This window comes from Diadema setosum, chromosome 20 (genome assembly GCF_964275005.1).
Source record: "Diadema setosum chromosome 20, eeDiaSeto1, whole genome shotgun sequence".
NCBI classification, from domain to species: domain Eukaryota; kingdom Metazoa; phylum Echinodermata; class Echinoidea; order Diadematoida; family Diadematidae; genus Diadema; species Diadema setosum.
This window is the reverse complement of record NC_092704.1, coordinates 25,180,617-25,205,535: the sequence shown is the minus strand read 5'-3', so window position 1 is coordinate 25,205,535 and position 24,919 is coordinate 25,180,617. Positions and strand designations below refer to the sequence as shown.

Genomic DNA, 24,919 nt, shown 5'->3' with positions numbered 1-24,919 from the left:
GACGTTACGCTTACATTTGCCATAGGGTTTACACATGTATGCAAAACCATGATTTGGAATAGTTTTGTGATATTTCATAATTCTGACCTTTCAGTATGATTTGTTTGATATGGAATCATACCTTGGTTCATCAATTATAAATACGCAAATGAAATGAAACATTAGTCCATTTTCTTTGTGTTCTATGAAAACTTAAAGATCATAAAAAGTTTTGGTACAAGGTTGTACCTCAAAAGTTTCCCTGAATTTCCTTGTCTTGGTTTATGTTTCAGGTTAAAGTACGTTGTCTGTGAGAATCACTCGCCCCAAAGTGCTCTCATGTCTTAGTAATCATGCAATAATGGTTTCGTACCAGAGCTGTCGCGGTACCGCGGCGAAGTATATATATTGTACAAAACCACTGACTGCGACCAGCAGCCCCATACGCATAGCGTAATGGGGCTTCACATTGTAGCATTCAGGATCATGACAGATTTAGTATCACGGGTAAAAGTCAACTTAAAATCCAAAAATTTCTTCAATTTGAAGACTTACCAATTAAGTTGAAGTATTGCAAACAGGCGTCAGACAACGTTTGGTTCTGCCAATAGTCCCTTTCTGTTCGAATTGATGACTGAATGTGACTCGGTCGAGAGGACCTTGGGAGAGCTACATACACTGAATACTACGGCCAGCGCATGCGCACACAAATATCTTATCCGTTCATGAATTTGGAATTTGTGCGTATGTGTACGCTATGCGTATGGGGCTGCTGGTCGCAGTTAATTGCATGATTACTAAGACATGAGAGCACTTTGGGGCGAGTAAGTCTCACAGTGTTAAATATGAAAGGTACTTTAACCTCAAACACAAACTAAGACAAGGAAATTCAGGGAAACTTTTGAGGTACCAAAACTTTTTATTATCTTTGAAGGTAAACATGTCAGTAACTGACGTTGCACATACTTTTGCTATGGGGTTTACAGAGAACTAATTTATTTTAACAGGTTATTATACTGCTGCAGTATACCAGTAACAATCCCAGGCAATTACTTAGCAAAAAATTAAAACAAAATCTAAAGACACAAATGGGGTGGGGCCCTTAGGGGGACATCCCCCCCCCCCCAATGCCATAGCACAGTTGGGCAAAAATAATGTTAATGCACCGGAGGATATTTTTTGACATTCGTCTTAAGACTGTATTCTTATTCAACAGTTATGATTACACAGAACCATTTAGATTAAGCAGTTCAAAGTATAAATATATTGACATAACTTAATGGTTTTTTTTTTATGAACAGGAAAGTTTTTAGAGTGCCCCACCCATAATACCCTGCAAGTACTACAAAAAACATGGATATTTTTGTGTGTGAAAAAAATATCTTTCAGGTCATGGGGAAAAAACATACAAATGTATGCATAAATATGTATGAAATCTACTGTGATACATATTTCTTCTTCTTTTCTTTATTTTTCTCCTTCTCCTTCAAGGCATTGTTAGGGCCATTAAAAAATGATCTCCATCAATTCATTTAAATGAAAAGAGTCACACTTTTAATATTTTTCTGTGGAGAAGAAACATGCTCTCTTTTTTGTCAAGAAAGAGCATTATTGGTATAGTCCTTGCTTGAAGTAATATAACTGTTTTTCTTTTCCTTTCCACTGATATATCAAGGCTTGCAAGTACATTCCAGATACCAAGAAATTGGACTTTGCAATGAAAGAATTCTAAGATCAATATAAACAAATATTCCTGTTCATAATCATCATGTATTACAAAATGTCACTGCTTGAATGAAATAAAATAATCAACAAATATGAGCATTTTTTAAACCCTAGAATCACCTCTCACTTTGAACAACATTAGTGTGAAGTTTTAAGCAGTAATGAGTACATGCCTTATGTACCATAATACAAGATGTGCCACATTAACTAAAGTGAGCAAAGAAATATCTGTTTGTGCATTTGCCATGAGGTAGAAACTTAACTAAGCTTCCAGAAAAAAAAAAATGCTAGCAAACGCAAACATTACTAAAGATTGTAAGACTGATGGTATACAGCTGTGCACAAGCTTTTGTATAGAAAAGGTGGTTACCATGCAACCACATCACTGATTAGGCCTACAAACTTTGGTAGCTTTATCATCCGTAGGACTGGGAATGTACTGTATAGTAATTTGAGTGCATATACTGCATGTGTCATGGTAATTCTAAACTTCCAGATGATAAATTAACCTTAGACTTGTGCTAAATCGAAAATCAAAAGCTCAAGCCCCCCCCCCCCCAAAAAAAAAAAAAATGACCATCATGATAAATTAAAAATAAAATAAAATAAAATGAAATAAAAATGTATCCATGGACATGTACATGTACCACGGTGATGACATCATTCCCTCTCAAAGGGATTGCTGCTCTTTGTTGATAACTTTGACTTCCCAGATGTATTGAAATGGCCTAAAGTAAAAAAAAAAATTGCCTCAGTTATAATTACTGTCATGGTAACTGACGTTACATACTCGTGTATGAGGTTTCGGTAGATGATGTTACACATTTTGTAGCGTTCATTTTGACTCTCCAGTATGCCAAGTATCCTTACTTCTGGTATTAAAAGGAAGGCATATGGGCATACATTAGAAATCCCAAGTTACATCATACAGCTCACTTTCTGTGATGAATAAAGTTAAAAATTCCTTGTTTTTGGTAACTGACATTACATCCATCATTGTCAAACTAATTAAAAGTTTTTATCAAATTCTTTAAAGCAACCAGCTTTTTTTTTTCTATCGTGTGGTAAAAGACTTCTCTGGTAACTGCATACATATAAAAGATTGTTGTTTAGAGTACTAGTAAAGTGGATATACAGAGAGTAAGTTGTGTGACAATACACTCTTTTTACCATTGAGTTATAGGTATATTTTGGTAGCCATTTTGAAAATCAAAGTGGCTGCTTTTATTAAAAAACAATGATTCTTAAAACTTCAACTCAAGTATTGTCTGAAAATGTATTGTGTTTGAAACGAATATCATTTTGAATTTTTGGCACCTGTGTCCTATATATACCATGGAATTGCCCACATACAGAAGACTGCAACAAAAAGGCTTATAAGTGTGGCTGACACACAGAACTACTGAGTAGTTGAGCTTTGTGCATTATTCAAATTTTAGATAACTGTTGACTTCCAAATTTCTCAGCAGTGGCCTAAGCAAGTCCCCTGAGGTTCATATTTAATGTTTTGCTGCATTTTGGGAGGTTTGTAAAAGGTATCCCCTACTTTTAAAGGTTTCCACTCAGTCCCATCTTATGCACATTATGGATTTCTCATCAGCATTCAATACCATAGTAGCAGGGAAGCTGATCGAAAAACTTCGGAATATGCGAGTTGACCCCACCCTCATTCACTGGATTCGCGATTTCCTTGTTAACAGAACCCAACTAGTATCGGTTAGCGGTGTTCTTTCACGCCCGATGTCAAGTAGTACCGGTTCTCCCCAGGGTTGTGTCCTGTCCCCCATCCTTTTCATACTTTATACTAATGACTGTCAAAGTGATTGTGAGGACACAAGCATACTGAAATACGCTGATGACACGGTCATAATTGGACTGATTACAAAGAATGACGAAACAACATACAACGTATCACTGGACTCTTTCGTAGAGTGGTGTGACTGTAATTATCTCAAACTTAATGAAAAGAAAACAAAGGAAATTGTGTTTGATCACAGAAAAAGACAGAATGATGTTCCAAGACCAGTTGTCACCCACAACTCGGTTATTGAAATTGTTCCAAAATATCAATATCTTGGTGTAATGATTGATCAGTCATTAAACTGGGAAGAGCAGAGCAAACAAGCACTGGCAAAAGGCCATGCAAGGCTTCACTTTTTGAGGAAACTAAAATCCTTTCATGTTGATAAACCCATTCTCAAACTCTTCTACACCGCTGTTGTCGAGAGCACCATTCTATATGGTTGCCTCTCCTGGTATTGCAGTCTAAGGAAAAGAGACCAAATGAAAATTCAAAGGTTATTGAATCAGGCAGGTAAAATAGTCGGAGAAAATTTCAGCCTAGATGACATGTGCACTGTCCGTATTCTTAGGAAGGTAGAGAATATCATGAAGGACCCCCGTCACCCCCTTCATCAATGTTTCTGTTGGTTAAGATCTGGCAAGAGACTGCAATCTGCAAAATGCAAGACAAACCGATATCTGAATTTTTTAATTCCATTTGCAATTAGACTTTTCAATAGTATTCGTTAACCCATTAGTAGTTGAATTATCTGAGGCCGCCCGTGAGGTTGCTCACTGGGCCACCCGAGGCCGACCGCCCAAGTTCTGATAAATTTGTGTTTAATTGTTTTCATTGTTTTTCACACAGATTCTCAACAGTATCTGTTAACTCATTAGTAGTTGAATTATTAGAGGAAGCCGTGGGGTTGCTCCCTGGGCCATCTGAGGCCGCCCGCTTTTTGATGATTTTGTGTTTAACTGTTTCCATTGTTTCTACGTGGAATATGTGATTTAGTAATTTGAGGAAGGTTACGGGTCAGCAGGGATGTGTCAAAATTGTTTTTGTGATGAGTAAGTTGTTTGGTAGAATCATGGGCTTTCAAATGGATGTAATGTGATTTATTTATTTGTCAAGTGCTATTCCATGTTGTTCTTTTTGTTTTTTGTATATATTGTGTTTGTTATGCCTTGTCATTTATATGGGTCAATCCACGTCAAATCATCCAATTTTCAGAAAAGTTGTCACCCGACCCCCTCCGATTTTCTTTAAAATCGCACCAAATGTTCCCCAAAGTGTCTGACGGAAGATCCCAAAATATTTTGCCCCAAGGTCAATTGGTTGCTAAGATACAGCCTCACATAGCAACCGGTGCGCATTCCAAAAAATTAGTTAAAAGAAAATTAGGCATTTTTGATTGACTGTTTTAGCTTGGATATTTATGCAAAAGTGTTCATTATCTGGAAATTGAGAGAACTTTATAGTCTTTGCAAGAAAAACTGACTGTGACGCGAAATTGACTTTTCGTTAACGTGCATGAGGTCACCGAAAATGGTGTTAAATGTTAATTTTGAAAATTTTAATGCATATTTAGAAGCTAATATCTTCCACATTTCATCACCTTAGGTTCTAAAATATTATGCTGTTGAAGGCTTTGACTTGCTCAGTAATTTTGAAAAAAATCGGCGCATTCATGATCACCGTTTTTACGGAGAGCGCCCTCAAAGTTGACAAAAATGAAAAATGTGCCAAATTCAAGGTCACGGATCACCCTTCGTCCCACCTAGGAATGGCATCAATTTTTGTATATTGATAGACATTTACCTATATTATCTTGGGTTACCAAAGAAATTTTGCTCCCGAAATGTTCAATGGCAAATTTACCCCACCGAAAATGGTCGTAAACGGCCAAATTCCCACGAAATATCACATATTGGGTTTAGAGGACATTTCAAATGTCCACGCTTTCAAAATGAAAAGCACTAGCCCTGTGATATTTGCAGTAGGGATAGTCTGTTATACATATTTTAGTAATATATACCACAAAACACTTTTATTACATAATAATGACCTTGAAATTTAACCCAAAATTTGATAAAAAACAATAAATCGCTCCATTTTCCTCATTGCACTGCATGTAAATGTGTTTTGAAAGACTTTTCACAGAGCAATATTTCAAGAATTATGAAAGCTGACAGCCTACAATATTAAGGTTCTAAAGTATTTGCGCTCTTCTTTCAGATTTTGTGTCAATTTGATCATGAATGTAATACCCTTGACCTTGAAGTACTTCTAAAAATAGCTGTAAATTTGTAAACTACAAAGTACACACACGACAGGTGTTTTATGGCATGATATTCTTGTGATTCTTCCACTAACACAAAAGCTTTTTATAGTGTAAATGTTATATACTGGAATTAATCTATACATGCTTGCAAGATATGTTCCAATCAATTGCTTTGTTCTGACAATGACCCTCAATTTATGACCTTCAAAATCATGAGAAATGCCTATTCCTCTCCATAAAGACATGTATTAAAGTACGTAATAATAATTGATAATAATGGACATTAAAAAATTCGTATTCTAGCCTGTGAAATGTACATTAAAAGGACTGAGAGTCTTCTTTTTCGGGGAATTTGTTCTGTACCTAATGAAAACTTTCAAAATCATTTCAATTCTTATGTATTTTCTTGTTTTTGGAATTTCTTATGTATTTCTTTGTTTTTATTTTCTCTAGCATAACCATGTTTTGTTTTTTTTTATTGGAAATTGTCACAGCCCACTTTTCTACCATAACTAGAATAGAATTAACCAATCAAAGTGATAGATAGTAAAAATGGTCAAGTTTTTATGAGTTTCACCACAAAAAGAACTGTTTTCCATAGGAAATGCACACAAAATCACAAAATATTACCATCCCAATTTTTGATTGAAATTAAGGGTCATTGTCAGAACAGAGTAATTAATTGTAACATATCTCGCAAACACGTATAGATTAATTCCAGTATATAACATTTACATCATAAAAAGCTTCTGTGTTTGTGGAAGAATAACAAGTATAAATATTACCATAAAACACCTGTTGTGTGTGTAATTTGTAGTTAACAAATTTACAGCTATTTTTAGAAGCACTTCAAGGTCAAAGATATAACATTCATGATCAAATTGACACTAAATGTGAAAGATGAGCAGAAATAGTTTAGCACCCTAATATGGTAGAATGTCAGCTTTCATAATTCTTGAAATATTGCTTTGTGAAAAGTCTTTCAAAACACATTTACATGCAGTGCAATGAGGAAAATGGAGCGATTTATTGTTTTTTATCAAATTTTGGATTAAATTTCAAGGTCATTATTATGTAATAAAAGTGTTTTGTGGTATATATTACTAAAATATGTATAACAGACTATCCCTACTGCAAATATCACAGGACTAGTGCTTTTCATTTTGAAAGCGTTGACATTTGAAATGTCCTCTAAACCCAATATGTGATATTTCGTGGGAATTTGGCCGTTTACGACCATTTTCGGTGGGGTAAATTTGCCATTGAACATTTCGGGAGCAAAATTTCTTTGGTAACCCAAGATAATATAGGTAAGTGTCTATCAATATACAAAAATTGATGCTATTCCTAGGTGGGACGAAGGGTGATCCGTGACCTTGAATTTGGCACATTTTTCATTTTTGTCAACTTTGAGGGCGCTCTCCGTAAAAACGGTGATCATGAATGCGCCAATTTTTTTCAAAATTACTGAGCAAGTCAAAGCCTTCAACAGCATAATATTTTAGAACCTAAGGTGATGAAATGTGGAAGATATTAGCTTCTAAATATGCATTAAAATTTTCAAAATAAACATTTAACACCATTTTCGGTGACCTCGTGCACGTTAACGAAAAGTCAATTTCGCGTCACAGTCAGTTTTTCTTGCAAAGACTATAAAGTTCTCTCAATTTCCAGATAATGAACACTTTTGCATAAATAGCCAAGCTAAAACAGTCAATCAAAAATGCCTAATTTTCTTTTAACTAATTTTTTGGAATGCGCACCGGTTGCTATGTGAGGCTGTATCTTAGCAACCAATTGACCATGGGGCAAAATATTTTGGGATTTTCCGTCACACACTTTGGGGAACATTTGGTGCGATTTTTAAGAAAATCGGAGGGGGTCGGGTGACAAGCACTGGATGATTTGACATGGATTGACCCATATGTGAAAATCCCGCAATGAGTTTCCTGTAATACTTTTTATTGGACGAATAAAGATGAATTGAATTGAACTGAATTGAATTGCAGGTTAAAAACGGGTTTTGCAGAACCGGGATAATGCAGGATGGGTTAATGCATGTGGTTTACACCACTAACAGGAAGGATTTGCCCGATGTGTTTTTCAAAGTTGCTGGCAGTTTGAAGTAATTGAAGATAGCTTCGAAATACGAAAAATGCATCCAAAAGTATGAATTTTCAGTAAAAACTTTACTTACATTGTAAAGAAAAACACGTAGCTTGATATAGTACTCACGAGATGCGACTATCAAGACTGCAGTATATGCAAGGCTTCGAAGTTACAACACCTTATTCTTCAATGCGGTGACAAAATAAAAGATGGGGTTGGGGCATCTCAGCTGGTAACGTGGTTGATGTAGTTCATAGAAATTTATTTTTTACTCGAGCAAAGATTGATTGCGAGTGAAGAACATCATGGAAATTTGTTCATGATACAAAAATTTGTGACTTGCTGTCTGTTGATTACAAAATACCATAAGTTGGGTAATGAACATGACTGGATATTTACAATAAGCCAGTTCACAGTTAGCTCATGTCTCAATTGACCCCTGCACCACAGATTTCTGTACAAGAGGAAAAGGTCTTGTAAGTGTTTTCCGAAAATATGTGAAATTTCAAAATGTCGTGTAACTTCCTTGTTTTTTATCTGATTTTCATCATTTCCGCACTGTTTTGTTGGAGAATTTTTCTCTTTTGTTTCTTGTGAGATTTATTAAATTCTGAACCAAACTGTCCCTTTGAAAATATCTTAAATACATAGTTCTTCATGTCTCTGTTCTGGTGTAAAATCAAAGTCCTAAAAATATTGCTTTTTAAAATTATGCCTTAAAGATTGAAATATCTTCTGGCTGCATGATTTTTCATAGTAGCTTTCTCACGTAGACTGCGTGTAGAATAAATGACTGACAAACTTAAATTATCATGTACTTTGATTTGCCCATAAATATTGTACTTACAATTTTTACAAATATGTTTTCCAAGCTTTTGTATTTAAGCCATTTATTCATCCATCTTAGCATCATTGTAAAGCTCCGACATCGATCTTTTTAATTGAACTTCCACGATGTTACATGGTGACTTTAAAAGTGCATTTAACTGATTTTAATAACACAATAATTTTAAGCGGCATAAATTTAATCAAAACTGGGCATTAGCATATGAATTTGCAGTTGACACCTCTCTCAGTATAATGGATTAATCCTCATGAATATTAATCTCTCATTCTATAATGTCACATACCTAGATAATTTATCAATCTTTGCCAATTTTCTGAGCTTCTACTGGATGAAATGTGGAGCTTTTATACTTTTACCATTTATGATTTTCCTTATGTGAATTCTTTGTTATAAATACGTGATATTCTTACATTACACATTTCCCTTTGGAACGATACTAAATTCAGAGTTTCAGACATGTTTAGAATGAATATGTATAGGAACTAAAGCATTTCATATGTGACCAGAAATTATATCTCAGAAAATTTCATTCTAAAATTAAAACATATGTTTAGATTTTTAGATTACATGTAACACTTGATTTGGGCATTGAATGTATTTTGTGTCTTGTATATATACATGCTTTGAATAATTATTTTCTTTTCAATTATTTCATACAGGCAACTGATCTCAACATGGAGGTGATGTTAAAAGAAATAAACATCTTTACAGAACATGCTGTTGTAGTTCCACTACAAAACAACTCCCTAGTAGCTGACACCACCATATCTCTGCCGTGCAGAAAGCTTAAGGACATCAGCATCAAAACCAAAGGTAACTTGAAAAAAATTGGGTCGGATTTCAAACAGAAGGCCTTTATGGCTACAATGAGGAACCTGAAAGAGCATTCATACAGGCACAACAACTACCAGACACAGCGGAAGAATGCCCTCCTTTCTGTCACTCAAAGTGCTTTAGGGAGGGGGAAGCATGCAACAAGTGCAAATTTGGGTCCGATTCTTCCAGAAATAGACAATGATCTGGTGCCATTTCCAGATAAATCAAAGACTTACAGCTACCGTAACCACAATATCACCCACCTTTGTATTAAAGTTGCTGGGCCCAAACTGGGACACTGTTGCCTGTGATGGTATTACAAAGTTTGTTACTTCTGTTAGAATGCGCGTAGATTGTAATGATATGTTAAATGTGAAGTGAAGTGTGCACAATATCCAGGTATCGCACCTTCCCGTTATTCCCTGGAGGAATATATTATGAGCTAAAATGTCACTTGTAACTCTCAGGATGCATGAGTTGTGTTCACGGTTCGGTGTAAAAATGGCAGAGGTAAAAATGGCAGGGGTAAAAATGGCAGGGGTAAAAATGGCAGAGGTAAAAATGGCAGAGATAAAAATGGCAGAGGTAAAAATGGCAGGGGTAAAAATGGCAGGGGTAAAAATGGCAGAGGTAAAAATGGCAGAGGTAAAAATGGCAGAGGTAAAAATGGCAGGGGTAAAAATGGCAGAGGTAAAAATGGCAGAGGTAAAAATGGCAGAGGTAAAAATGGCAGAGGTAAAAATGGCAGGGGTAAAAATGGCAGAGGTAAAAATGGCAGAGGTAAACATGGCAGAGGTAAAAATGGCAGGGGTAAAAATGGCAGAGGTAAAGTTGTCAGTGGTCGAAATGTCAGTGGTCAAAATGCTAGAGATAAAAAATACCATTGATAAAAATTTAGTCGTTGAAATGCAAGAGGACGAGGTAAAAGTGACAGAGATTTCTTTTTCTTCATGTTTCTGACACCTTTCTCGCAATACGCGCTTTTCGTGCCTTCTCCTGAAATAAAGCACGGGGGAGACCGGGGAGAAATATGGGACACTCATAACTTGAAAAATGCTCGGCCAGTCAACAATCCAATTATATCAGTAAAAAGATGAGCCTCGGTACACCTAAAAATGGACATATTAACCATTATACAGCTCTACAGGTATCTTGTCAGTAAAATATCAAACTTACTTTAGATCTGGTAGGTCCTATACTATGTTAATAAGTATTTTAAAAAGTGTGCAAACTTCTGAAAATAAAATTGCTTGATAACAGACATGCAGGTATGAAAAATTGGCAGGGATCTTTTACTGTTTCTGTTACCACTGGGAGAAATTTAAAAGGGCAGTGTTACATTTCTCCCCGCGGCACATGTAAAGAGAGTCTTGCAGAGCTTCAGCGATCCCTGTGTAAATTGAATCGCGATCATAGGCGGTGATTTCAATCTACCTGGATGGGTTTGGATTGGATTTTCTTACTGTTGTTGTATAACGAGGGAACAACGTCATTTTCGGTGGCTGAATCTACCAATCTTTAGCAACACACCATGTTGATAACATAATGGAATCTGACTTTGGAGCAACAGCTAAGTTTGAAAGGCATCAAACATTTACATTTTTTTTTTTCGCCTGCGGATTCATTCAACAATGATTGAAAGAAATCCCATGGCAAACTATCAGTTTTTACTCTCACTAGAACAATTTATTGCTAAAGTTCGTCTCCAGTTTTAATAGGCATAAGTTTGAAAAGTGACTACAAAGTGTTCATTAAACTTCGAGATATTTGTTTTTGCGCCGTGTGATACTTGAACAGTGTGATAAAATATTTTGCAAGAGCTTATTTGTTTTTGCGCCATGTGATACTTGAACAATGTAATAGAATATTTTGCAAGAGCTTGCTTATGTCTGCCGATACATCTGCTGTAGTTTATTTTTTGCGTTTTGTATTTTTACGTCTACATTATGTCGTGATCAGGCCTTGTGAGATAAATAGGCTCCTACGAAACCTGAATGTGAGAAAATGATATTGAACAGGTGAAAAATTAGCGGTTTGCTTCGACTATGTCTCCTTCACTTTTTTACACTAAACAGTTCAAAAAATGGACAGTAATGACAATATACTAGCCTGGACGTGAGCGGAATTCGTTTGTGTAAGAGTGTGTATGTGAGAGTATGTATATCTGCGTATCTGTTTATACCAAAAGTGGGTTCGTGTGTGTGTGTGTGTGTGTGTGTGTGTGTGTGTGTGATAACTTCATTGGGCGAAACAACGTAGGATTATACTGTTTAAGGGCTTTGCAGCATTGTTGGAACCCCCATATAATGATAAATAATCATAATCATAATAATAATACTGAATAATGAAAATAATTTCCCATAGGCCTACTAGGCTCTTAGCTGGTTTATTATTTCTCTGCACACAGACAGATTACGCCACTGCACTTGAATCAAACTCAGAATAATGAGAGTGCTCTTATCTTTTTAAAACATAATTAAATCAATATTCTTCAAATCTGCAATTTGGATTTGTTAATTCGAGAAACACAGTTTGCTGTGATTAGGATATCATTCAAGACCTCTTCATACGTTTATATCTGACGAAATGGTAACAGCTCGTTATTCCGAAGGTTCTTTATTCTGAAGGCTCTTTAGTCCGAAGATTCATTATTCCGAAAGGTTCATTGTTCCGAATTTCATTTTCGGATTAACGATTCTTCGGAATAACGAACCTTCGGAATAACGCCACAAATGTTCGGATTAACGAACCCTTTTTCATTTTCGGATTAACGAACCCCTAGGTAAAGGGAATTTGTGTGTTTCGGATTAACGACCCTTCAGAATAATGAACCTTCGGAATAGCGAACCTTCGGAATAACGAACAGCACCCGACGAAATCGCTCTCATTACTTCTGACATTTTACTTCTGCCATTTTTACCTCTGCCATTTTTACCTCTGCCATTTTTACCTCTGCCATTTTTACCTCTGCCATTTTTACCCCTGCCATTTTTACCCCTGCCATTTTTACCTCTGCCATTTTTACCCCTGCCATTTTTACCTTTGCCATTTTTACCTCTGCCATTTTTACCTCTGCCATTTTTACCTCTGCCATTTTTACCCCTGCCATTTTTACCTCTGCCATTTTTACCTCTGCCATTTTTACCTCTGCCATTTTTACCTCTGCCATTTTTACCTCTGCCATTTTTACCCCTGCCATTTTTACCTCTGCCATTTTTACCTCTGCCATTTTTACCTCTGCCATTTTTACCTGGCACCGTGTTCACATAGGTCAGCTGCTCACATGGTATCTTATTTTCAAACTAGTCTTAGTATAGACTTGTAATTAGATATTGTTATAAAAGTCTAGAAAACAATCAGACTTTCACTCTTAATTAATCACTTAATGATATGCATTATGAAAATTTTCTTTTAGATATTACACTATAATCAAACTACATGTATCATGACTAATTTTCTACCAGCTGTGGAAATTCTCCAACGTTTTAATCCAGTGATTGACAAGACAAAGGCATTTTTAAAAAGCATGTCATTGATCCTTATCATGTTCCTGATACGGACTACACATGACATTCTACACAGTGCAATGAGCAATTTTTGCCATCTCTTTCATAATGGTTTTAAGAATGAGGTGATTTTTGTCTGCATCATTCACAGTTGATATAAACTGAACTTAGGATGTAAAGTTTTGTTATTAATTAAATTTTATTTTATGATTTTCTCACAAAGTCATGCATGTCAGGTTTCTTATTACTGATACTCTGTGCATAGTTACAGAAAATAAAAGCCATTGATATACTTCGTAACTATGTATTATGGCTGTCATTTGCAAGAACTTTTATAACAATAGTGTTATGTGTCATCTCGATTTGATGAGCTATTGACACACTTAAAAACACTAATTTCTCTTTTACCCTTGAACCTTATTCTTTTGCAGGTGCAGTCATGCGTCAGAAGAACTTGCACAGTAGTTCTCTGTATGTGAACAACAGGCACGATGGTGTGCACATCCTTCTGTATGCAAGAGATTGGGAGGATGCATCAATTATTCGTGAACCCCGATCACCAACCCTTCCTCAGTCAAGACAGCAACACAGTCCTCACACACTGTTCACACCAAGTTCAAGTACGTATCACGAGGACTTCCCAAGCGTGGAACAAAATACAACACCAACCAAGACGCACAGCAAACAACACAAACGAACTGTATTCCGACAGCCAGATGTCCCATCTCCTCCAAAGGTCAAAAGAAGAAAAGATGTACGAAGCAGACATCATGTGGACCCACAAAAATGTGTCACAACAAACAGAAATGGAAGGATTGTTGTGAACCTGCAAGAATCAAAAATGAAAAACAAAGTAGACAAGCCTCCCGCATTTGACAGGGACAGTCATCATTTTGAGCAAGGAAATGTGCACAGTGAGAATCGGCCTCCAAATGACGCAGAAGAGGATACTCCACACAAAAGAAAAACTTCTTCTGAGAAGTGTCAAAACAATGTGTGTAAAGCAATGCAAGAGGTGAAAGTAGAACGCGATTCTGAACAAGAAAATCCTCCAAACACAGAAAAGGACGATCCATACCAAAGAAGCAAAAAAACTTTGGAGAAGAGCCAAAACATTGTCGGTGAACCAGTCCTTGGGGAGAAAGATCATGATTTTGAAGAAAAAAATCCTGCAAATGTAGAAGGGGATATTCTACATGGAATAAGCAAGAATGCTTCTGGAAAGAGTCAAAACATTGTGGGTCAACCAATGCCAGAGGAAAAAGCAGGTCATGATTCTCAACAAGAAAATCCTCCAAATGCACAAGAGGACTCTCCACACGTAAAACTGGAGAAAACTTTCGAGGAGAGCCAAATCAATGTTGATGAATCAGTTCAAGGGCAGAAAACAGAATACCATTTTGTGACTCTTCAACATGTAGAAGAAGGGGAGACTGCACAGCAAAAAAATGAGGAAAATTGTGTGGGAGAGTCGATTCCAGGGAAGAAGGCAGATCACAATTCTGAACAAGGAAAGAGTCAAAACATTGTGGGTCAACCAATGCCAGAGGAAAAAGCAGGTCATGATTCTCAACAAGAAAATCCTCCAAATGCACAAGATTACTCTCCACACGTAAAACTGGAGAAAACTTTCGAGGAGAGCCAAATCAATGTTGATGAATCATTTCAAGGGCAGAAAACAGAATACCATTTTGTGACTCTTCAACATGTAGAAGAAGGGGAGACTGCACAGCAAAAAAATGAGGAAAATTGTGTGGGAGAGTCGATTCCGGGGAAGAAGGCAGATCACAATTCTGAACAAGGAAAGAGTCAAAACATTGTGGGTCAACCAATGCCAGAGGAAAAAGCAGGTCATGATTCTCAACAAGAAAATCCTCCAAATGCACAAGATTACTCTCCACACGTAAAACTGGAGAAAACTTTCGAGGAGAGCCAAATCAATGTTGATGAATCAGTTCAAGGGCAGAAAACAGAATACCATTTTGTGACTCTTCAACATGTAGAAGAAGGGGAGACTGCACAGCAAAAAAATGAGGAAAATTGTGTGGGAGAGTCGATTCCGGGGAAGAAGGCAGATCACAATTCTGAACAAGGAAAGAGTCAAAACATTGTGGGTCAACCAATGCCAGAGGAAAAAGCAGGTCATGATTCTCAACAAGAAAATCCTTCAAATGCAGAAGAGGACTCTCCACACGTAAAACTGGAGAAAACTTTCGAGGAGAGCCAAATCAATGTTGATGAATCAGTTCAAGGGCAGAAAACAGAATACCATTTTGTGACTCTTCAACATGTAGAAGAAGGGGAGACTGCACAGCAAAAAAATGAGGAAAATTGTGGGAGGAGCGAAAATTGTGTGGGAGAGCCGATTCCAGGGAAGAAGGCAGATCACAATTCTGAACAAGGAAAGAGTCAAAACATTGTGGGTCAACCAATGCCAGAGGAAAAAGCAGGTCATGATTCTCAACAAGAAAATCCTCCAAATGCACAAGAGGACTCTCCACACGTAAAACTGGAGAAAACTTTCGAGGAGAGCCAAATCAATGTTGATGAATCAGTTCAAGGGCAGAAAACAGATCACCATTTTGAAGAAGCGAATCTTCAACATGTAGAAGAAGGGGAGACTGCACAGCAAAAAAATGAGGAAAATTGTGTGGGGGAGCCGATTCCGGGGAAGAAGGCAGATCGCAATTCTGAACAAGGAAATCCTCTAAATGTGAAAAAAGGAGATACTCAACAAAGATGCAAGAGTACCCTTGTGACAAAAATTGACGAAATTGTGGAAATGAAATTCCTTGATTTTCTGGGGCATAGGGTAGCCACGGCACATGTATTTGGAGAGCAATACATATCTTGTGATATTTTCAGAACTGCTAATTTTGAAATACGGAAACGTGGATACACTCTAATTGATGAGATCTTGTCTGAATATTACTGTGGTGAGCATCCTGCTTTTTTGCTTCAGGGGAGAAAGAGAGCATGGGTATTGAAAGATGCACTGATGACTGTACTTAGGCAAAGTAAAAGTAGGGGGAACAAAAAGAGAAGAGCACTTCTGTTGCATGAATTGATGGATATGGAATCTAATCAAGAGCAATCTCATGATCTTGATTACAAGGAGGACTCCAATAGTGTTCAATGCGCAAAAGCCAGTGAATCCCAAGAACACACAAAAAGAATTGAAGAAGAAGACCTGACTTTTGATTCAGATGTGATGAAGTATTTTTCATTATTTGGTAAGAAAGTACCATGCTATCTTCAAGCTGAAAGTGTCTGGCTTGAAATGTCTGCGATATTTCAGTATGTTGGGTTTATGCCCCATATTAAGAAGAGAGGGTGGAAGTTTGTTAATGAATGCCTCAAAGCAAATGGCATAGACTCCCAATCTGTATTTGATAATCCTAAGAAAAGAAGTCGCACAACTTTTCCAGCACTGGAAATACTGCTAGAAAAGTTCAGAGTTGGTGACAAGCAGAGAAAGATACAAGTTCTGACAGAGTTGAGGGCTGAAAGGGATAGACTGTTAGCTACTGTTCTCAAAACATTGCATCTTCAAAAGTGTGATATCTCTGAAAAGAACAAATAGCTATCAGCGAAAAGTCCAAAACAGTGCTTTGGGGATAACCTACAAAATATCAAGTTGTCTCAAGCACAATCACAACCTGACAAAGACCCTTCACATGGCGCAGTTTGTGTCATCTCGATTTGATGAGCTGTTGACACACTTAAAAACACTAATTTCTCTTTTACCCTTGAACCGTATAACGCTGGTGTTTACTTGCTGGTAGAGAAATGTATGGTTTCATAATCTAAAAAATGTTTTCATATTCCAAAACAATCAAATAATCAATGCCCAAATGTTGATTGTTATTTTGGAGATATGCTTTAATGCTATACGTAGTATGATATGGTTCCGATTGGCACCATTGTCATCTGTAGGAAAGTCATCTGGAGTAAATGTAATGTATATCACATTATCACATATCTTTTGACTTGAAGGCATTGTATCAATACATGTACAATGATCTTTGACAAATGGACAAAGTATTTGATCCCTCTCAACCCAGGTGTTAAACGTACTTCACAGGTACAGTGTACTATATGTCACAAAATACCTGCAGTGTATCTTGATAATTTATTTTATTACAAAATACTTGTAGCTCCATGAGGGCATCAAGATACATGTATGTGCTGGTTCTGCATACCTTTCTTATAGCATGGACACATGTAGAAGAGACTTTTTGGAAGTAAATAATTGTATGGAGCTCTTGTTGCATTCTGATTAGTGAACTAGAAGTCATTGGGAAACTACATGTCCATACTTTTTGCAAGGCATTCTCAACGATGTTGCCTTGTATATATTTGTAAAGATGTTAGCATGTAGAAGCAATTTAGTGAAACAATTTCTCTATCAGTTTGTACATATGTTTATATGTGTATATTATATACATACACTGGAACTTTTGGGGTTTTTTACCCTGTTTTTTTTTTTTTTTTTTTTGTAAGCTCACCTGTGGATTTTCATTCTTTGGTGTAGTGGTTTGTACTCCTGACTTGTAATCAGCAAGTTCAGGGTTCGAATCCCACTCAGTGCCTATGCCCCTAGAGTGCTAGACAAGGCATTTTGTCCACATTTGTCTCTCTCGACCCAGGTGCAGTAAATGGGTACCTGGTAGGAATTTATTCCTTGTAATGCTTCAAGCGCCTAGAGGCTCAAAATGCCAAACCTTGATGTTAACTACACGTTTCAGACCATTTTGAGTTTTTTGAAAATTTCTGCACACGCGCATCATGCACAAAAGCTAGAAATGCCGGTTTTTCTCTTGATTCGGGTTCCCAATGCAATACCTACCCATTTCTATTCATTTCCAGTCCCTCTTGACCAATAATAAGGTTATACGCGTGCGTCAAAGTTTAAAATCTGCACGCGTGCCTATACAGTAGGCAAATATACAGTGTAGTGAAGCATTATGATACTGGAAATTGAGCCCTAGCTCCTCAGAATGTGTGGAGACCCATACAGTTTATCACATTTGGAAAGCAAAAGAGTTGTAAATATGATGTTATGCGTCAAAATGGCTGATCAGACATTATGACGTCATCATATTGGGGTTTTAATTTAAAAATCTGGATTTTGATGTTTTACATCATAAATTTTGGTATTCATTTGGGCATATCTCGCTTATCCTTGGTCAATTTCTCCCAAATTTCAGTGTTATATCTGAGAAAATTCCTTTTCAAAACAATGACAACCATCTTAATTTGATGATGTCATCATGGTCAAATTTTTAATTGAAGGCGACAATGCATAATTTGTCATAATTGCTTGTTATATTTGTGGGACGTCACATGTATTCCACCCATTTTTTATCCATTTCCACCCAAATCTCAGTATATTGAATTCATGACTTCAGATTTCGCTGTCATATTCATATCAATTTCTGCATATGTGCACTATATAAGCACTGTGTTATATATATATATATATATATATATCACATATGATTTGTCGAAATCACAAATCAAATCTAGTTGAATAATGAATTTCTCATATGGGTAGCTCCAACAAACTAGCAAAAATTACAAACAATGCCAGTCAACAGATCTACACATTAGGAGGGGACATACATGTACCTTATATTATGCACCATGTAATTTACTGATCCACTTGTTTGTATAGAGACTCTCTTTTTTATTCTGATCAAATGTATGCCAAAAAAGAAAAAATGAAATTGGTATCAAAATATGTTTCCAAATATTTTGGGAATATTTCTTGTTTTGTCTTTGTTTTTCAACATAGCATTTATTATTGTATTTATTGACGGACATTGTGGCATACCGAATGTAAAATTGATTCATTAGAATCAATACAAGTTAACAGTGAAACATGAATTTTGGCTATATACAGTATTGGATTTGAACATAAAATCATGGTTTTGAGCAGTTTGGTGTCTGACATGCCCAATGCACATACTAAATGTTCCATAACTTTGTAAGGTTAGAACTGCGTATGTGGGTGTTGCAAATTTTATCTCAAAAGTTGCACAACACTTGAATGAAAATGCATAAAATGTACATGTAGTAGTGAAACAACTTATTGATGACTTCTCTACATGTATGTCCACAGGATGAGCAACTGGGAGTGTTACATATTGTATTGATAAAAGGGAAAGAGAAAAAAAAATATTTATAGAATGAACAAGAAAAATCTAAAAAATCATGTATTTAGGTTATTTGCTTTGTTTGCTCCCCAACAGTGAGTATTTTGTGCTTATTACATGTATTTGAATAAAGACTAATATATATCACTTTCGAAATGCCCTTCGTTGTCAGCACTTTCATGGTGTTATGAAGGCGACTTGTGGTATTGACACATTAGCAGAACTCTATTACTATGGGGTATACCCCTATGATTGACAAAGGAATGTGAGTGGAGAGAATGAACTTTTTGCCAAGCTTATCAATCTATGTCGCATGAGGGAGGATTACGGCCCGTCGTGTGAAGTGAGGGAAGATTTGTGGAATTACTTAGCATTACATGTCCTAGAGGAACATCATCAGCAGAAATTGTGGAGGCCTTTGATTGTTTTAAGGATCTCTCCAGCAAGTTTCTTGTAGAACACAATGTGAGAAGCTATTGTTCCTCTTGCAAACACTTTTGTAGGGTGAGCATTGGACTTGACCCAGTCCATTACTATGACCATGGTGTGAATACTTCACATCCGGGTAGCCTGCACTCTGGTCTGGAATTCATCATAGATCGTGCAATAGCATACATGTGTAGAGACATGAGATGTGACATCTGTCATTCTTCACTAGCAGCTGCCGTGTGGAGATAGAAATCAAAATGCCAAATTACTTGTTGCATCAACTAGCAATAGACAAGAAATCGAGGAATGCGCAAAAATCCAAACCCTGTAATTTGTGAAAGTAAGTCAGTGAAGGGGACTGCATACAAATTAACAGGAGCTGTTCAAGTACTTCCAGGTCATTTCTATGCAGTGATGAAGCGCCGCAACGAATGCTGGGTATTGGATGATATGAAGGACTTCCCCTTGAAGTTCTCTTCTTTTGCAGGTGCAGTCATGCGTCAGAAGAACTTGCACAGTAGTTCTCTGTATGTGAACAACAGGCATGGTGGCACATCCTTCTGTATGCAAGAGATTGGGAGGATGCATCAATTATTCGTGAACCCCGATCACCAACCCTTCTTCAGTCAAGACAGCAACACAGTCCTCCTCACACACTGTTCACACCAAGTTCAAGTACGTATGACGAGGACTTCCCAAGCCTGGAACAAAATACAACACCAACCAAGACGCACAGCGAACAACACAAACGAACTGTATTCCGACAGCCAGATGTCCCATCTCCTCCTAAGGTCAAAAGAAGAAAGGATGTAGGAAGCAGACATCATGTGGGCCCCCCCAAAAAAATGCGTCACAACAAATAGAAAAGGAAGGATTGTTGTGAACCTGCAAGAATCAAAAATGAAAAACAAAGTAGACAAGCCTCCTGCATTTGACAGGGACAGTCATCATTTTGAGCAAGGAAATGTGCACAGTGAGAATCGGCCTCCGAATGACGCAGAAGAGGATACTCCACACAAAAGAAAAACTTCTTCTGAGAAGTGTCAAAACAATGTGTGTAAAGCAATGCAAGAGGTGAAAGTAGAACGTGATTCTGAACAAGAAGATCCTCCAAACACAGAAAAGGACGATCCATACCAAAGAAGCAAAAAAACTTTGGAGAAGAGCCAAAACATTGTCGGTGAATCAGTCCTTGGAGAGAAAGATCATGATTTTGAAGAAAAAAATCCTGCAAATGTTCTACACGGAATAAGCAAGAATGCTTCTGGAAAGAGTCAAAACATTGTGGGTCAACCAATGCCAGAGGAAAAAGCAGGTCATGATTCTCAACAAGAAAATCCTTCAAATGCACAAGAGGACTCTCCACACGTAAAACTGGAGAAAACTTTCGAGGAGAGCCAAATCAATGTTGATGAATCAGTTCAAGGGCAGAAAACAGAATACCATTTTGTGACTCTTCAACATGTAGAAGAAGGGGAGACTGCACAGCAAAAAAATGAGGAAAATTGTGGGAGGAGCGAAAATTGTGTGGGAGAGCCGATTCCAGGGAAGAAGGCAGATCACAATTCTGAACAAGGAAAGAGTCAAAACATTGTGGGTCAACCAATGCGAGAGGAAAAAGCAGGTCATGATTCTCAACAAGAAAATCCTTCAAATGCAGAAGAGGATTCTCCACACGTAAAACTGGAGAAAACTTTCGAGGAGAGCCAAATCAATGTTGATGAATCAGTTCAAGGGCAGAAAACAGAATACCATTTTGTGACTCTTCAACATGTAGAAGAAGGGGAGACTGCACAGCAAAAAAATGAGGAAAATTGTGGGAGGAGCGAAAATTGTGTGGGAGAGCCGATTCCAGGGAAGAAGGCAGATCACAATTCTGAACAAGGAAAGAGTCAAAACATTGTGGGTCAACCAATGCCAGAGGAAAAAGCAGGTCATGATTCTCAACAAGAAAATCCTCCAAATGCACAAGAGGACTATCCACACGTAAAACTGGAGAAAACTTTCGAGGAGAGCCAAATCAATGTTGATGAATCAGTTCAAGGGCAGAAAACAGATCACCATTTTGAAGAAGCGAATCTTCAACATGTAGAAGAAGGGGAGACTGCACAGCAAAAAAATGAGGAAAATTGTGTGGGGGAGCCGATTCCAGGGAAGAAGGCAGATCGCAATTCTGAACAAGGAAATCCTCTAAATGTGAAAAAAGGAGATACTCAACGAAGATGCAAGAGTACCCTTGTGACAAATATTGACGAAATTGTGGAAATGAAATTCCTTGATTTTCTGGGGCATAGGGTAGCCACGGCACATGTATTTGGAGAGCAATACATATCTTGTGATATTTTCAGAACTGCTAATTTTGAAATACGGAAACGTGGATACACTCTAATTGATGAGATCTTGTCTGAATATTACCGTGGTGAGCATCCTGCTTTTTTGCTTCAGGGGAGAAAGAGAGCATGGGTATTGAAAGATGCACTGATGACTGTACTTAGGCAAGGTAAAAGTAGGGGGAACAAAAAGAGAAGAGCACTTCTGTTGCATGAATTGATGGATATGGAATCTAAACAAGAGCAATCTCATGATCTTGATTACAAGGAGGACTCCAATAGTGTTCAATGCGCAAAAGCCAGTGAATCCCAAGAACACACAAAAAGAATTGAAGAACAAGACCTGACTTTTGATTCAGATGTGATGGAGTATTTTTCATTATTTGGTAAGAAAGTACCATGCTATCTTCAAGCTGAAAGTGTCTGGCTTGAAGTGTCTGCGATATTTCAGTATGTTGGGTTTATGCCCCATATTAATCATCACGGGCGTTCTTTTTTTCTCGGAGGTTCGTCTAAAAATATAATTTCGGTTCCTATTTGACAAAGGATGTACAGAAACTAAAAACAAACATAATTATCGTGTGGCTAGATCTTAGTTGATTACGACTCGGAACAATATTGCCAATAACGTTTAATGGGCTAAACGATCTTTATTAGAAAATGGCGGAAGCACGTCCGTGACGAAAATTGAGTATAATTTTGCATAAAAGAATGTTACGTCCCATGTACAGCCAGCAGACATACAATTTTTGCAGGATATGTTCATTAGGTGGAACAATTTTTGCATACATTACAGTTGGGACAACAAAGTAGAATTTGCAGCAGCGATAGAAATAAAAGCATCACGGACGTTCGTCTGTTTAGGGCTGTGATATTTCAATTGTTCTTTGTAATTTTATACGTGCTCATAAAGTTTTTATAATTTTGTGGTACATACCCATGATATGTCAGATCCAGAACATGGTCAGGTATTGGATGCCACGTACCATAAAAAAGGCACGTCATTAGTTTGAAAAACAAAAATTATTGTGAAAATAGTGTTTTTACCGTATTTTTACGCTTTAAGTCCTTGTCAAATGAAAAATATCACGCAAAAGTCAACCAAACCATACATTTCCTTAAAGGGAATTTACCAATCTTTGAGATGACATGAAAAAGATCTGGTTTCTTAGATCATGCTGGCGTATTCTAAGGGAAAGAATGTCATAAGGTGCGAAAATTGGCAATTGTACATCGTTCAAAATTCTCACCCAAATACATGTACCTCCAAGAATGTGGTATTATACAAAATTAAAGCTAAAATACAATGTGTACATGTACTATTCATCCTTGATTTTGTGTGACACAAGTTTGAATAATCAATGGGCACGTAATAATGTAATATCAAGCTAAAAATGTACACTTTTGTACAGTTATAAAGGTCATGAAAATAATGAACATATTTAAAAATATGTTTGTTATGGTCATAATGTGACAAATATCACTTTTGGCACCTGTCACATACATTAAAATAAAATGAGGTAGTGTAGTGATAGTATTATGTCACTTTATATACACAGAGACTCATAACAAAGGAAATGGTTATTGTGGACTTATAATGACTTGAAATAATAGAAAACCCTAAAGAATATGCATTAAAGACATGACCTTTTGTTTGTAAATATTCAAGATGATAAAAGTTGACTAACAGAGAAACTTGTTGGAGGTGGGCAGAAGTACATGTATCATCGTACAGTGTACGCAAAAGTTGGTGAACTGATGACACGTCAGCCCTCGCTAGTCCACAGGAAAGCAATGTATCCCCCCCCCCCCCCCCATTTAGTGGCCTTAGAACCACTTTAGGTACTACATGTATTAGGGGAATTTGCAAGGCAGTAGTTGAGTTGGGCACCCGTGGCAATCTGTTCTCACCTTGGATTACCACAAGCCCTGTGAAAAATGACCCCATACTTGCAGCAAGTGTGGGGACCCTGCTTAAATCACCAGTATGCAATGAGCTCTTAAACAAGACATTTAATCTGCTTACGTGTCTATTGTAGTCATCGCATGGCAATTTGAATTTAGAATCATCAGATTCATCAATGTAAAAGATCTCTCTTGCAGCAGGTAGTTCATAAAGCTCAGCGAGAGTGGTAAAAATCATTTCTTGACAATCCCTCCGTTACAAATTTTGCTGGCCATCTAATTGTGGAAGAACCATAACTATTCTAGTACACCAAGAAGTACATACTGAATAAAAATGTATTTTTAAATACAGTGTAGCATATATTCTTTTTGTAATTATTCTTCTTAATTATAATGTGAGCAGTTGACCTATGTCTTTTAGAAAGGTATGCAGAACCATTTCCGGAGTTCATCTGTTTAAAGGTGCAAAGAGAAAATATTTCCATGTTTTAATTAGTGTGTGTGTTTGACTGTTTACACTGTTACGTAAGACCTACACAAGTGGACAACTGAGTTACCTCACAGAAATGAATGTTTCTTTCATATTTAACACTTATTTGGAATTGTGATGAGAACCCAAGAATAAATGTATATTTTAAATGCACTATTAATTGAAAATTCAACGTATGTGATCTTGTATACTGTATAATTTAACAAATCTATTGGCTGGTTTGTTATGATACAGAATTACAATCTGACATCAAGATTTGAATATGAAGGTACTCCTAAAATGATCTACAGCACCTGGTAATATTCTTTAGAATAGTTTCTGTAGGAATTATTGATTCCGTAATTCCTGTGCAAGTAGGCTTTTAGTTCTATCAATGTCAGTACAGGTACAATTTGTCCGTACGATTCCACCACGGTACTGTTAATTATTGTATGTAACCAACCTTTGTCTCCAATGATTCCAGTCTCCATTGGTCACGGAGATGTTGCCATGTCATCACAGAGACATAAAATGTTGCCCTTTTATTATACATGTATCTTATTGTTAGGGCATGCCATT

At 36.9% G+C, this 24,919-nt stretch overlaps 1 protein-coding gene and 1 pseudogene across 1 annotated transcript in view; both read left to right on the top strand.

The window, feature by feature from the left end:
* LOC140243845 (uncharacterized) overlaps nucleotides 1-17,500 on the top strand; it is a 36,840-nt gene extending 19,340 nt beyond the window's left edge. Inside the window, exons 3-4 of the mRNA XM_072323517.1 lie at nucleotides 9,387-9,540; nucleotides 13,481-17,500. Of these exons, the coding sequence (XP_072179618.1) occupies nucleotides 9,387-9,540; nucleotides 13,481-16,632 (3,306 nt within the window). The 3' untranslated portion in view covers nucleotides 16,633-17,500. The remainder of the gene's footprint in view (nucleotides 1-9,386; nucleotides 9,541-13,480) is intronic.
* Nucleotides 17,501-20,050: 2,550 nt separating this feature from the next.
* Nucleotides 20,051-22,507, top strand: LOC140243531 (uncharacterized; annotated as a pseudogene).
* The last annotated feature ends 2,412 nt before the right edge of the window (nucleotides 22,508-24,919 follow it).